At 49.3% G+C, this 13605-nt stretch overlaps 4 protein-coding genes across 10 annotated transcripts; 2 read left to right on the top strand and 2 right to left on the bottom strand.

The window, feature by feature from the left end:
• Window positions 1–150: 150 nt before the first annotated feature.
• Window positions 151–1868, bottom strand: FOXG_17837 (uncharacterized protein). 2 transcript variants are annotated; one of them, XM_018397827.1, is made up of 3 exons: window positions 1379–1868; window positions 641–1324; window positions 151–580 (listed from the first exon to the last, which is right to left on the bottom strand). In XM_018397827.1, exon 2 carries the CDS (start codon window positions 1287–1289, stop codon window positions 801–803), a length of 489 nt encoding a protein of 162 aa, XP_018231998.1. In that variant the 5' UTR covers window positions 1290–1324; window positions 1379–1868; the 3' UTR covers window positions 151–580; window positions 641–800. The 2 variants fall into 2 exon arrangements, with proteins under 2 accessions (XP_018231998.1, XP_018231997.1); XM_018397826.1 differs by having other exon boundaries at window positions 641–1868.
• Window positions 1869–4240: 2372 nt separating this feature from the next.
• Window positions 4241–9650, top strand: FOXG_00228 (uncharacterized protein). 6 transcript variants are annotated; one of them, XM_018376429.1, is made up of 4 exons: window positions 4241–4439; window positions 4546–4953; window positions 5250–5764; window positions 5907–8756. In XM_018376429.1, exons 3-4 carry the CDS (start codon window positions 5517–5519, stop codon window positions 8383–8385), a joined length of 2727 nt encoding a protein of 908 aa, XP_018231992.1. In that variant the 5' UTR covers window positions 4241–4439; window positions 4546–4953; window positions 5250–5516; the 3' UTR covers window positions 8386–8756. The 6 variants fall into 6 exon arrangements, with proteins under 6 accessions (XP_018231992.1, XP_018231991.1, XP_018231994.1 ...); XM_018376428.1 differs by having other exon boundaries at window positions 4308–4953; window positions 5907–9650; XM_018376431.1 differs by having other exon boundaries at window positions 4421–4953; window positions 5961–9650.
• On the bottom strand, window positions 4448–9616 carry FOXG_00227 (6,7-dimethyl-8-ribityllumazine synthase). The gene is made up of 2 exons (XM_018376426.1): window positions 9216–9616; window positions 4448–9154 (listed from the first exon to the last, which is right to left on the bottom strand). Exons 1-2 carry the CDS (start codon window positions 9416–9418, stop codon window positions 8767–8769), a joined length of 591 nt encoding a protein of 196 aa, XP_018231996.1. The 5' UTR covers window positions 9419–9616; the 3' UTR covers window positions 4448–8766.
• Window positions 9642–13104, top strand: FOXG_00226 (uncharacterized protein; the record flags this gene model as incomplete). Its single annotated transcript, XM_018376425.1, has 2 exons — window positions 9642–12287; window positions 12423–13104. The coding sequence occupies exons 1-2, from the start codon at window positions 10090–10092 to the stop codon at window positions 13102–13104; spliced, it is 2880 nt and encodes a 959-aa protein (XP_018231989.1). The 5' UTR covers window positions 9642–10089.
• Between the last annotated feature and the right edge of the window lie 501 nt (window positions 13105–13605).

The raw sequence follows: 13605 nt of genomic DNA, 5'->3' as shown, positions 1-13605 counted from the left end.
TGAACAAAGCAGCAAGAATGAAACCAGATCATACAGCAAGTGAATGGGCAATATCTGGACTAAAATATTCAAGAACCTATCGTTGCCCATCAAAAGATAGTAAATATGAATATTCCCAATGATTATTGGTGGCTGGGTTTGCCCTGTGGCTTATTATCTGTCTTCACATGCATTTCCCTACTCACCTTACCTGAAGCATGTAACGCATCAGGAAGCGTGCCTCAGGATTGTCGATCAGCACTTTTCAACTTGAGGTCCACTATCCCTTTGTGTTTCAACAGATGTAGAATGCAGATTGCAATAGATTGTGGGGATAGAGTCATTGCGATATGAGTCGGAAGATTTTGAATCTTCAACCGCCATGTCATGTTGCTGATGTTGTCTATTGTCTTTGAATGTCTCACCTACACCGTGCGGCATGTGACCAACGAGCTAATAACTTAGCGTATCGGGGAGTGATCGTGTTGATCCGCACAGGACGCGCAATTCATGTCTCTTGACGTGCACCCGCATTGTCTATGTTGTACGAACCCGTCATCAGAGCTAACCGGAAGAATGGTCTCAACCACAGAGAACGCAGCTGAAGCAACTGGTTAATAGAGTGACCTTCTCAACAAAGAATTGGGTGGTGGAGCCCTACTATGTATATTCTTCTCATGTGCCTTGTTTTGGTCACAGTCCTGCAAGGCCATGATCTTTGTCTCTGTCCGAGCAGAACTTTGAACAAGATAAAGATTGACGTTGATGACGAAATATTCAGATTCTGACTCCATATTATCACCCTTACCTGGGCCAGCAAGTCAATAGATGACGTTGGGGGGGGAAAAGAAAAAAGAAAAGAGCGAGACAAGGGCTGCACGGTTAATGATTGCACATTTGTGAGATTGTTTGCTGACGTGACAGCCTATTGATCTTGAACAAAACTCCAACCAAATACGCGCTTCTTGACAATAACAACAACAACACGACAATCGCAAATCGCAATCACAGTCCCCAGTTCTGTGGAGAATCTCAACATCTATACGAAGTAATACAGGGAAACTCGAAGAAAAAAAGAGAGGGGCTATGACAAACCGGTCAAGAACAAGCTTTGAGTTGATGTTGGATTGGGTGATGGCCCTCAATTTTGTGTGCCTGCAATAATAGTAACTGTAACCCAACAACTGTGTGATCAACCACGTCCTAACGCTCAAGGCGATCATCTCAGCAGCCGGTGGCGTGAGACGATGGAGCCCAGCCTTCTGCTGAAACTGTGGCTCCTGAGCCAGAAATAATTCGAGAATCAGCATTGGACGAACACTGCAAACGTTTGCGGAAAGTTTAGCTGTAAATAGGCTGTCAGCAGCCAATGCATCATGAGCTCAGCCATGATTCATACATCCACATCGTCAATATTGCCTCTCTTGCTTTGCCGTGCTCTGCCTGGATTCTTAGCCTTAAGGCTCGAGGTATTCCATCCGGCCCAGCCCTGTCCGTACTCCGTGGAATAACGGGAGAGCAAAGTTGGAGTGGCACAGTACACAGCAGATATTCACTCTCGTACAGTGCACGAGCTGCTGCGGTTCCTCGATAGCAACGAAGCCGTTTGAATTCCGAAGCCTTGGGCATCGATGGTCATTGTTAGTGACACGTCCAAGAACACGAGATGGAAATAACTTCAAAACACCCAGAGTATCCATTAATCTCCTCCTTGTGCTACAGTCTTTAGTCCATACGAACCTCACATATCTTGTCTCTCCACGGTTGGGCCCCTAATAAGAAGCATTGGCCAAGCTTTGATCTAAAAAAGACCATCCCGATCCACTGAGCGGACAGGGGCTAAGGAGGAAAAAAGGAGGGCCCTCCCACTCGCTCTGATTTTTTTTTTTTTTCGAAAGAGTGATGATTTTCAACTGACGAGCCGCGTACCTGAACTTGACCCGATCAGGTTTGAGTTTCTGTGCAGATGAGTTTCCTAGTACCCGATTAGGTTGCATACATGCACAGTGCGAGAGGCGACATGCACAATAATTGATTGAGATATCTTCTCAATGCCTGGATCTCGGCTTCTTTCCAAGTTTTGTCCTAGTCCTGTAAGTGAAGAGACGTTGTGAAGCCCGAGTTCTTATTTACGAGATCGTCAACTCGGCTCCTCCTGTAGATCAACGACGTCAGTGAGGAACAAGGGCATGTTTGGAAAAGATCAAAAATCGAGTGATATCTAAAATGGGAATGGAAATCACATCACGAAAGGGGAGGAGCATGGTCATGGTCATGGTCATGGTCAAGGAGTAAAAGATCCTCTCTCATCCATGAATACAGGCTCATATCATGTGGAACTCTCTGCTCGTGTCACGCTGATTTGGGGCCTTCAGTGGATGCTGCTCGGCTGTCGTGGATCGTGGTGGGGAACGGCCCCCTGTGCCCGCAACCCCAAGCCCGTAACTCTGCAAGCCAGAGCCCAAAGCTCCAGGGGTCTTGAGAAGGGAATGGAATGGAAAAGGTCACGGTTCAGGGCGGGAACGGCGCAAGCGATGCAGCCAATAATTGACTAACTCAACTCTCTTTGAGATCCAATATCCGAAGGCCCCGGGCTGTTATTGTCTTATACTATTATATCTGATGCTCGAACGCAATAGAACAGACGAATGTCGAGTCTCGGTCAATGACAGAGATAGCTGTGAGTCGATAAATGCCAAGCAGAATCAAGCATTGAACCCTTATCTCCACAAGAACTCCAGTATTTCTCTTTAGTCTAGACAATGGATATACTGTGCGCGTATTGTAGAGAGATTACAGCAATGCCTTGGTTATTCAAAAAAAAAAAAAAAAAAACACCAAGGGGTCAATAGCACAGATCAATCAACTATATCTGAGTAACGAGTTATATATGTATGTCTATTCACGATCAATGTTGAAGTACAGAACTCCACTTTGATATTGAGCATCCTACTATAATTGTCAATCATTACATCAATCATCAATGACAAAAATAACCAACTCTTGGCCAAGAGTATGTTACTAGTAGATGATGGGAAGTCCCCTTGTTGGCTTTTTATCCAGGATACTTTCTTGTTTTCTTCTTCTCCATATTTGACTCAGGGTTAAACTGGGATATAGAATTGGACTATCGTGTCGTCCATTACATAGAAAGTCGACGGAAGTCTCCATAATCGAGAAGAAGTCGCGTCAACAAAACAATGGATTCGTGAAACGTTGAAGCCCGGTAACATAACCCATTGGCTCATCATCCGCCCAGCTCACCCAGCTCACCCAGCGTCGACTGGGCTTAGACTGTCTCACGAAGAAAAGATTCATGCTGGCTTATCCACATCGCTCCCATCTGCCGCACATCCCCAAGGCTGAAGGGATTTCCAGGAATGGCCATGATCATGGTCTAAATGCAAGCAACAGCGCTATTGAGGTTGTTGGTTGTGTCTTGAATGCCACGCAATTTCCCCCTGCAACTAGCGCACCGGCCTCTTGATATGCCCGGCTTAAAGTGCAGCATTTCATCATTAATGTTTCTGCACCTTGCGGCTTTGAGGAGGTGCCGTAGCTGAATTATCGGAACTATTGAGCCTTTGCGGCTTTGCCCGCCCAGGCTTGGCCCGCGCCTCTTTTTAGATGAGCAAGCCTCAGTATCAGCTCTTGATTATTGATGCCACTCCAAGAAATAAGGCTTTGAGATATTGTTTCGGACAATCGTGTTCCATTGGACATACGTCAAGCCATGTCATGTTTTGATCTGCCTGCATTTGCATTCGTAGCATCAGTTCTCGTGTAGGTCTGATCTAGGGCCAGCTGAACCTGTACAATACCACATGCTCTCTCCGAAAGTCTGGATGCTATTGGCGAAGCCATGGCCGCGGCTCTGGCTCTCACTCTGGTTCAGCGGTGACCGTGCCCCCAAGACAAGGGTTGCCTGTTCTCATGGAGCAACGGCGCTAGCGAGGTGGTAGTCGGGAGAGGATACGGGCTAGGACGGACTAGATGAACGGGCTGTGACGATGAGTCTACGGGGACCATTAACTTGAGCGAGCCATCTGTCTATTCTGATGCAATTGAGCTGATATGTAGACTCCGATTCCACAGAATTTCACTTGATGAGAGTTTGCCGAGTTTTGACTTGAGTTGACCGAAAGTTTGTTATAACCACTACAGCTATCATAGGCCTGTTATGTGTCGTTATTCTTGATTTACTCACCTCGGTTATTCTATAAACCACTCTTTTGTCCATACTCTTCTATAGGAATTGTAACGTTATATGAAATCGAATCGAATCAAATAGCATCACATCGCAAAAGCAACTCATTCCACATTCGCTCACTGGCTCCGAGAAGCGACTCTTCTCTCTATCGAGACGGAGGCCGTGCGCTGGCCATGGGGGTTTAATAGAGCACACACTCTTTCAGCATTTGCACTGTGCAACCCCCGACCCCCGTTTAGGTGCCTTCGAGGTCTGTCTGTGCTTGGCCGTTCACTTATCCATGACCCTAAATATCCATGTCGATTGGATTGAATTGGATCCATGAACTGTACTGACTGGCGCTGTTTGTACTGTAGCCTGTACCTATCTATGTAGCCTGTCGGGCCACCACTGAATTGGTCAGGTCTGGTCTAGACTGGACTCGCTTCTGCTCGTTCGCCATCTTTCTCTCGTTCAAACCTCACCACCACCACTCGCTTCTTCCCCCCCTAATCATCTCCGCTTCCTAACTTTTTTACTGTTGCGTTTCTGTCGTTGACGTTAGCCGCCTGTCAAGTCTCGTTCTATCAGTCTGTCTTTGCCCATCGAAGAGAGAGACTTTGAGACGAGACGAGACGACTAAGACTGAGCCTCTATCGTCTTACTTTCTATACATACATACTTTCACTCTCGCTCTCGCCTTTGCCCCGACCGTCTTGTTCCGGCTTTAACCAGCCACTTTTTACTCCTAATACAAACCGTCCTTCGCTTCTGGAGATCATAATGTGAGTCTCAACTCTCTTTGCCTTGGATCAATGACACATGCCTCCAACCACCCGGATTATATGTTTCTTCTCTGGAACTTGTCTCGACTCTCTTCATTCCGATAAAGCCTCTTGTCCCCGATTCTGTATACCCACGGCCGTATTGCACTGCTTATTGCTGCTGTTCTGTTGCTGCTGCTCTGTTGCTATCTTTCCCGCTCAATTCCTTTACGTGCGGTGCCCTCAACAACTGCGACAACCTTGAGTACATCATTTGTCACCAACACCAGCTGACCGGCGATCCCTCAATCATGCAGTTATCCGCGTCTATCATACGCATCTTGTTTGCTTGACACGGTTCGGTTCGAATACCCTCGCTATCGTTATCAAACGCCGCATCAACGCACGACCTGCAATCTTTGTTCCATATCTTGGTTTCGATTTCATATTACCTGGCCCAAAACGCCGCCGTATATCGATCACTAAAACAGTACCAATAACTTCAGCTCAGCTCGGACCGTTCCGAGTCTCTTTTATGGGTTGTATCTAATCCCAAACCGATATTCTATTATTATACCTTCTACATGCCTAGATTCGGTGTTGCGTTTAACAGGCGGAAGTCAACCGCAACCTCGGAGGATTTTCAGCATGCGTCAGTAACACCAGAGCAATCGTCATTCCGAGTTATTGAGCGCACTGACCCTGCGCTCGGCAAATCATTTGACGGAGGCGCCAGAATGGCCAGGAACTCTGGTCATCACATTCCTAAGCCTAGTCGTCTGGAACTCGACACTGAAGATAACATGTTTGCCGACCTCAAGAGTGGCAACAGGTGAGTTTTTCCCTCGATCCCCCGCCTCCTCCCTCCTCTGCCTGTGTGACTCGCCAAGGAATGTTGCACGACTGCCGTTGGTTCTGGAAAGATAAAAATAACACAACCTAAGTCATGCACCATGGCGCTGACTCCTTTCCAGGGGAAGTGGGGCCTCTAATACGACCAAAGCCACATCAACTGATACCTCATCAAGGCACAGCAATGCCTCGACTACTCCGTCTTCTACGAATCTCGAGGGTCAGGACGATCCCAAACATTCCCACTCACAGAAGAAGAACTTGCACGAGATCGCTCCTCGACCTGGAGTAAAATCCAGCGGGTCCGGATTTCTGAACCGAGCGGGTCGAACATTTTCTTTTGGGGTCCAGAAAAAACACAACGCGTCTTCCCCAAAGATTGACAACAACGACATCCCTCCCGTTCCAGCCATTCAACAGGATGCTTTTGGTGGAAGATCTAGAGGCTTGACTGAATCTACAACCAGCACTGCTACACCGCCAAAGTTAGAGATGGAGAATGGGGGCATGGATATGGGAGGTGATTTCGGCTCCATGTTCTCGTCCTTCGATAAGAGAGCGAGCGTCGCCACAATGAGGGCTGACGGGTCCGCGGCTCCTCGCTCACTTACCAGCAACCGACCCATCCAGCCGCCCCCTTTGAGTATCAACAAGATCGCCAAGGTTGAGCCTGGCCCTGAGTCGTGGCACAGCCGCAACGAAGACGACAATCTTCTCGGATCTCAACCTGGGACCCCTGAGCTTGATGATGTGCCACCCCCTGTTCCGCGCCACCAGAGTTCCTTCAAGACGTCGAACCGGCCGTCCGATATCATTGAGGATGAAGATGCAAAGTTACTGCAGGATTCCATCGCAGTCGGAAGGTTGCTTTCCGAGTCCAGTAGCCCCAACCCCCCTTCCGGCCGTTACCGACGAAACGAAGATTCCTTCTCATCATTCGAGAGGAAGCCTCTCAACAGCAGCTTCAACAGAGGAGACGACAATTTGTTCGAAGGAACTTCCGCTCATTCTTCGCGTATCACCAACCGTTTCAATTCTCGAGCCCCTAGCCCACCACGAAACAATAAGGTCATGACCCCAGCCCAGTTCGAAAAGTACCGAAAAGACAAAGAGCGTCACGATTTGAGCGATGGAGTAATGCAGTCAACCTCCAACGATGACGATGACGACGAAATCAATTATGATGATGACGAGGACGAGATTGAGAAGTCCAAGCAGCAAGCAAAGCAGAGGAGAAAGCAGGAGGCTCATATGGCAGTCTATCGACAGCAGATGATGAAAGTCACTGGAGAGCAGCCTGATATGCAATCACATGAAAGGCCTGGGCTAGCTAGCTCGATGAGTGCACCTCAACTTCACCTCATGAAGACACCATCTCCCGGACCCCCGGCGGGTGCTTCTGACGAGGATGACGACGAGGAGGTTCCTTTGGCCATTCTGCAGGCTCACGGCTTCCCCAGCAAGAACCGACCACCCGCTAGACTCAGCACCATGGGCTCCAACCCCAACCTGCGAGCATCAACCCAGCTGGCGCCCCCAAGACCCGGCTCGGCGATGGGCGAGAGCAGCGGTCAAAACCAGCGCCATTCGATGCTACCTGCATTCGCCCGGGGTCTTCCTCAGGACCCTTTTGTTGGTGCAGGTATCGCAAAGCCTGCTATGCGGGAGTCGCTCACTTTCAGCGGCGGTCTTCCTGCTTCAGAGTCTCAGCAATCCCTGCCTCCTGGAGGGTTGGTTGGCGTGATCGCCAGTGAGGAACGCTCAAGAGCTATGCGCCGCGGCGGTCCTAACGCAAATGGCCAGAAGTTCGTCCCTGGCATGAATGGGCCTCAAGGACCTCCTTTCGACAACATGCCCCAAGGCGTGATGAATGGCATGGGCGGCATGTACAATATGCCAGGCATGGGCATGTCTCAACAACAAATGCCTATGCCCATGGCGCCACCACAGCTCACCGTGGGAGACCAGGCACAGCTTCAAATGACCCAGCAGATGTCACAGTTCATGCAGATGCAGATGCAGTTTATGCAAATGATGGCTACCAACAACCAGCAGCAGCAGCAACCCGGAATGATGCCACCAATGCAACCTTATGGAGGACTTTCTGCCACTCAGTCTATGAATGACCTCTCATCTCGCCACTCAATGATGCTTGAGCCAGCTTTAGAGCCTCCTCGCCGCATGGACGCCGGAATGCGTACCATGAGCATGGTGGCGCCACCTTCAGGCGCTCCCTTCCTGCCACCACCTGGCGGATACGCTGGTTCGATTCACGGCATGCCCCCTATGGGATACACTCCGTCAATTGCGCCATCTGAGCGAAGCAACATCGGTCTTCCCGGCCGATATCGCCCAGTATCACAAATGCCGGCTGCAGCAGCCCCCGACCCCCACCGACGAACCAACACTATGTCTGGAGCGTTGGGTCGCTGGGATGATCCCAAGGGCAAGTCTACTATTAACGTGGTAAGCTCCGCTGGTGACGGTTCAGATGATGACGACGAGGAAGGGTGGGAGGCGATGAAGGCCAAGCGAGACAAGAAGCGTAGCATGTGGAAGTCAAAGAAGGGACTGGGAAGCGATTTTGGAACCATGATATAATTCGAAGGATTAGTGAGTGCGGAACTATTACAAAAGAGACGGAGGTAAGATTGGTTTATATGCTCTATTTTTGCATCTGGATATCCATGGGTTGAAATAGCTCAACCACCGAGTGGAGAGCCACATACAATTGTATATTCTAGAAGTGCTTTTCACCCGGGCGTCGTGGGGAAAGATATGATAAGCACTGGCTCATTAGGACTGAGACTGGCGCATGATAGATACATCTTTATGCGGTAATTGACTAATTGGGAGGTCATTTCGGAATGGTATTCATCTGTGGCCCAAGTCATGCTTTCATCGATCCGTTGACGAGCGCCAAGGTTATCCACGCCTTGTCCAAAATGTGATATTTTATCATTTGTCATGCACATTGCTGTTCTAACCATCAATGGTGCCGTTGGCCCACTCCTTTCTCTTGACACCCATCTCGACAGCCGCCAGACCCCAATCCTCTCCATGGTTGTGGCCCTTACCGTCGACACCGGCACGAGCCTTCGCTTGGTCCTCGGTCAGAACGGTCAAGACACCAAGAATGACGGGAACGCCAGTGTCGAGCTGCACGCGCATAAGGCCCTGGCAAGTTGACTCGGCAATGTACTCAAAGTGCATGGTCTCTCCCTTGATTAGAACGCCGACGGCGATGATGGCATCAAAGGCGCCAGAGGAGGCGGGAAGAGAGGTGAGATCGGTAGTGGATGAAGCCAGAAGATCGGTTGCCGAAGGACCGCCAGTCGAGGTACCCTGGATCTGAGAGGCGGAGAACAGGCTAGACAATGGCAATACGTCAGCGACTCGGCATCAACGGATACAAATGAATGGGAGGTTACCGCTGGACGGCAATGGGGAGCTCCCAGGAGCCAGGGCAAGATTGGATGACAATATTGGACTCCTTAACACCAGCTGCGAGGAGCTTCTCCTTGGCACCGGTCACAAGAGGGTCGATGATGGTTGAGTTCCAACGAGCGTGGACAATGCCGATGCGCAGGCCAGAGCCATCGTGGTGTTGCGGAGAGGGACCCTTGAGAGACATCGTTAGAATTCGAGATTGAGATCAACTGGGATGCTGCGATAGAGAATGTCTGTATGTCGGTAATTGGGATGAAGCTGTCGCAATCTACTGAGATGGGTAGGTAACTAGAAGACGAGGTTGGAGGATGGTTTAGGTTCGGGAAAGGAAGCTTAGCAATGGTTTCCATCCGCCAGAGACAACGCGGGGCTACTCACAGCGGGGCTGGAAGGTCACGTCACAGGGGAACAGGGACAGATGGTGCCCTAGAGGCTCCAGGGTTGGATAGATGGAATGCAGGGACTGAAGGTACGTACCTTGATCGGACCTTTCTAACCTCTTGGCGGCAGCTGGTGTACATTCTGTGTGTAATGTGTTAGTCGGAAGGAAGGACTAAGGGGGACTAAGGTAAGAGGCTGAATCACCTCCTTCTTCAAAGCATCTCTCTACGTTCTTGATTTGTATGGAAGGCAGACGAGATATCACCACTCGTCTCAATTGTTTTTCTTCCCTTTCATCTTCCTCTTCTCCAACACCCCCCTGCTTTAATTCCCCTTCTTATATAACTCCACCAGCATAATATCCACATGATCCGTGTTAGTCTCTCGGGCAACCAGATGCTGTGTCTTAATACAGCATAAACTACCTGGGAAGTTCATATCTCAATTCCATCTTCAAGCCATCTCATCATCACAATGTCAATATCTGTGTTGCCACCATCTTTAGCACACCTCCTACGGTCCTCGTCTTCGCTTCCAGACCCTCTCTCAATGGTCAAGGAGCTTGTTGATAATAGTATTGACGCGGGTGCTACATCTATCGAAATCACGGTTGCTCCCAACACCGTCGACAAAGTCCAAGTCCGAGACAATGGTTGTGGGATACAGGTGGACGACTACAAGTCATTGGGGCGTCGGTCTCATACGAGTAAGCTCCGAAACTTCGACGAACTTCATTTGAAAGGCGGCAAGACACTTGGTTTTCGTGGCGAGGCTCTTGCTAGTGCCAATTATCTGGCTACAATCAAAATCACAACTCGAACAGCTCAGGATCCCATTGCATCACTACTTCTCTTAAACACAAAATCAGGCGGAATTAGCAGACAACAGCCTGTTTCCGCTCCTGTCGGAACAACTGTCCAAGCTTTGAATTTGTTTCAGAACCTTCCTGTTCGGAAACAAAATGCTATCAAAGTGAGCCGAAAGACCCTGGCAGATATCAGACGACTCCTAGAGCGTTATGCGATCGCACTTCCACACATCAGACTCTCATTCAAAGTGCCTGGTAGCTCAATCCAGCCGTGGGTTTACACACCATGCTCAGCACCAAGCACGCGAGAGGCAATCACACAAGTGTTTGGTCACGCTCTTACTACTCAGCTCGTGGCAGTGTCATCGGACTCTCGCGCTGGAGCAACTTCAACCGAAGTACAGTCGAAAAATTTGAAAATTGTAGCCTCCTTACCCAAGCCTGACTCTGATGCCAATATCATCAAGGGGAAGGGAGCTTTCATCTCGGTCGACTCACGACCCATTTCATCGTCCAAAAGCACGGGAAAGAAGCTAGTTTCTATTTTCAGATCGAGTATTTCCGCAGTCCTAAACTCACCCGAGAACTCGCGAGCACCCTCCAATGCATTTATGCAACTTAGCATTCAGTGTTCACCTGGATCATACGACCCCAATGTGACGCCTTCGAAAGATGAACTTCTTTTCGTGGATGAACCAGCCGTCCTAAGTTGCTTCCAGAATCTCTGTGATTCCGTTTACACCAAAATAATTTTGGGTGACAAAGAACTTCAACACAAGTTGGTGGCGCTGGAGAATAGCCTATCACTTCTGCCATGGGCTTCGAAGACGGTTGAGCCAAGACGAAGAGATGGAGCACGTCTTGATAGTATGGAAAAGGAACTCTTGTTGACCGACCAAGAACTTGTCGGTTCTCTTAACGATAAGCCTGAGAGAGTTCTTGGTGGTACTGGCGTATTTGGAAGTGGCGAAAGGGCTTCTCCCGCTGCTTTCACTGTTCCCACTTCGCCCAAGAAAAGCTCACGATCTGGAAACCTGGACGAGACGAGGGGTCCTAAGAAAGCCCAACCAGTTCAGGAGATGATGAGGACACGATTAACAGTCAATCTTTCACGGAGGGAAACCGCTTCGACCGACCTGGACGGCAAAGAAGGACTAATTCCTGTGCATGTTACACCTCGACGAGCTGCCACTCCTCCTGTCCGAGATGAATTGCAATCAAACTCTCGACGTCGAGGATTGACTCTAAACCGTCGTTTCGGCAACATCGATGACTATTTTCGCTCATCAAGGGATGAGCCGATCCAAATCGCAACAGATGAGACTGCCACGCCCGAAATACCTCATACAAGGAGCTATCTGACGAGTGTCTCTCATAATCGACGCCTTCCACTGAAGGAACTGTCAGAATCACTCCTCAACCTGTTCCGTGAATATGAGGAAGAAGACTACGAAGACGAAAGTGATGACGAGTCCTCATTCAACCTTCCATTTGCTGGGCCCAATGCCGTTCCATCTCCCCGCACATCTCCACGTCGTGAGGCTCCTTCTTTCTCAAGCCAGCCTTTCAGGCCTCTCTTAGGGCAGCAGTCAATCCGCAATTCAATGCCAGACTTGCAATTAACACTGCCGGCAAATTTACAAACGCCGCCATCATCAGACCCTACTGTTGCCCATAACTCAATTCGTCGTGATTCTCGTCGACAATCCACCAACAATATCTTGGCCAGAGCCCAGAGGTCTTCTCGGGGTAGTGTGGTACCGTCAGTCAACAGACGAAGCGGTGACGAGTTGAGACAAAGCCGCTTGCTCCTTGGAAGTGGTCCCACTGCATCCCAAGGCAGACGTCGGTCGGACCAAGTTTGGTATGGCAATGGACTACTTAACCGCAGAAATGCACCGATGAGCAACAGCCGTGACGACTCGGACGCACATCTTAAGGAAATGTTGCACAACAGTCACGCGAACTCCGAGGACCAGGAAGGCTAGCATCCTTCTAGCCCTGGAGAATTCTCCTCTCAGGCCTATGCGCAATCTTGGTTGTCCGATCAAGTACCACACAATCATCTAAGCTCTTGCGGAGGCATGAGGGATTCTGAACGAAGTCAAACCCAAGGTAACAAGCAGTGGTCGCACTCTCTACAAGTGTTACTTCAGAGAACACCACCACCACCACAAGCCACAGGGTCGGACGAAGAAGCTACTGGTGAATACAGCCCAGCACCGCTAGATCATATCCATGACCAGCACAATGAGGGATTCTACTCAAGATCATTCAAGCGACAGCGACGCTGTTCAAGCGTTTCAACTTCAGAAAGCGCAGAATTGGATTCTAGACGCCTTCTCATGAAGCGACAGCGTATTCATGCAAACGGAGGGAGATTGAAACGCATTGCGTCGACAAAACTTCCACTTGAAATAATATCGCAAAACGATTCCACAGTGAACCTTTCGGTCAAGGTCGAGGTTCAAATGTGCGAGCTACAAGCTGCTGCTCTTGAGTTCACGAACTCAGGTCGAGCTACGAAGCCAGACCTGGCCCTGCAGTTCAAGAACATGGACGAGGTTGAAGTGGTTGACAGGCGATTGAGGCGAGTTACGGAGTCGTGGCTGAAAGGAAACCCATCTGTCACGGTGGAGTACATACTTCGATCTGAAGTGAAAGGCAAATCGAAGGCGTAAAGTGTTTTGTTTGGGGCTCGGGCGCAATAATGTCTATGGGAGGAAGCAATCATAGTGTTCATTCATTCATATACCGTTAACTATAGGGAAATTGAGGAAAGGGAGGAGCGCTTGCTTGCGGAGATTGCTTGTACGACGGAACGACTAGATTGACGAGGCTAGAGATGTTGGGTTGCTGGGCTGCTGGGCTAGATGGTCAGCCTGCAGAAGGTAGTTAATGAAATCACACTAAGAATTTACTAGTAAGCTGAACCTGAGGATGGTGATTGTATCTAAGAGAACCCTGGTGCAGCTAGTAGCATCTGTTGGGAGCCGCAGTTACATACTGCAACTACCTTAGTTAGTTGATCCTGAAACGTGAGTTCTTTACTAGGCGGTACATAAAGCACAAGCCGCTTCAAGATGAGGTGTTTATAGAAAGCACGCCAATAAGACCAAGAAACATTAGCTCAGAAGGCGGTCATAGCGGCCAAAGTGTTTGGTCGTTTCCATGTTCCGTTG

The sequence above is a fragment of the Fusarium oxysporum genome, chromosome 1 (genome assembly GCF_000149955.1).
Source record: "Fusarium oxysporum f. sp. lycopersici 4287 chromosome 1, whole genome shotgun sequence".
NCBI classification, from domain to species: Eukaryota; Fungi; Ascomycota; class Sordariomycetes; order Hypocreales; family Nectriaceae; genus Fusarium; species Fusarium oxysporum.
Note: the sequence above shows the minus strand (reverse complement) of the source record. Positions and strands in the feature narration are given on the sequence as shown.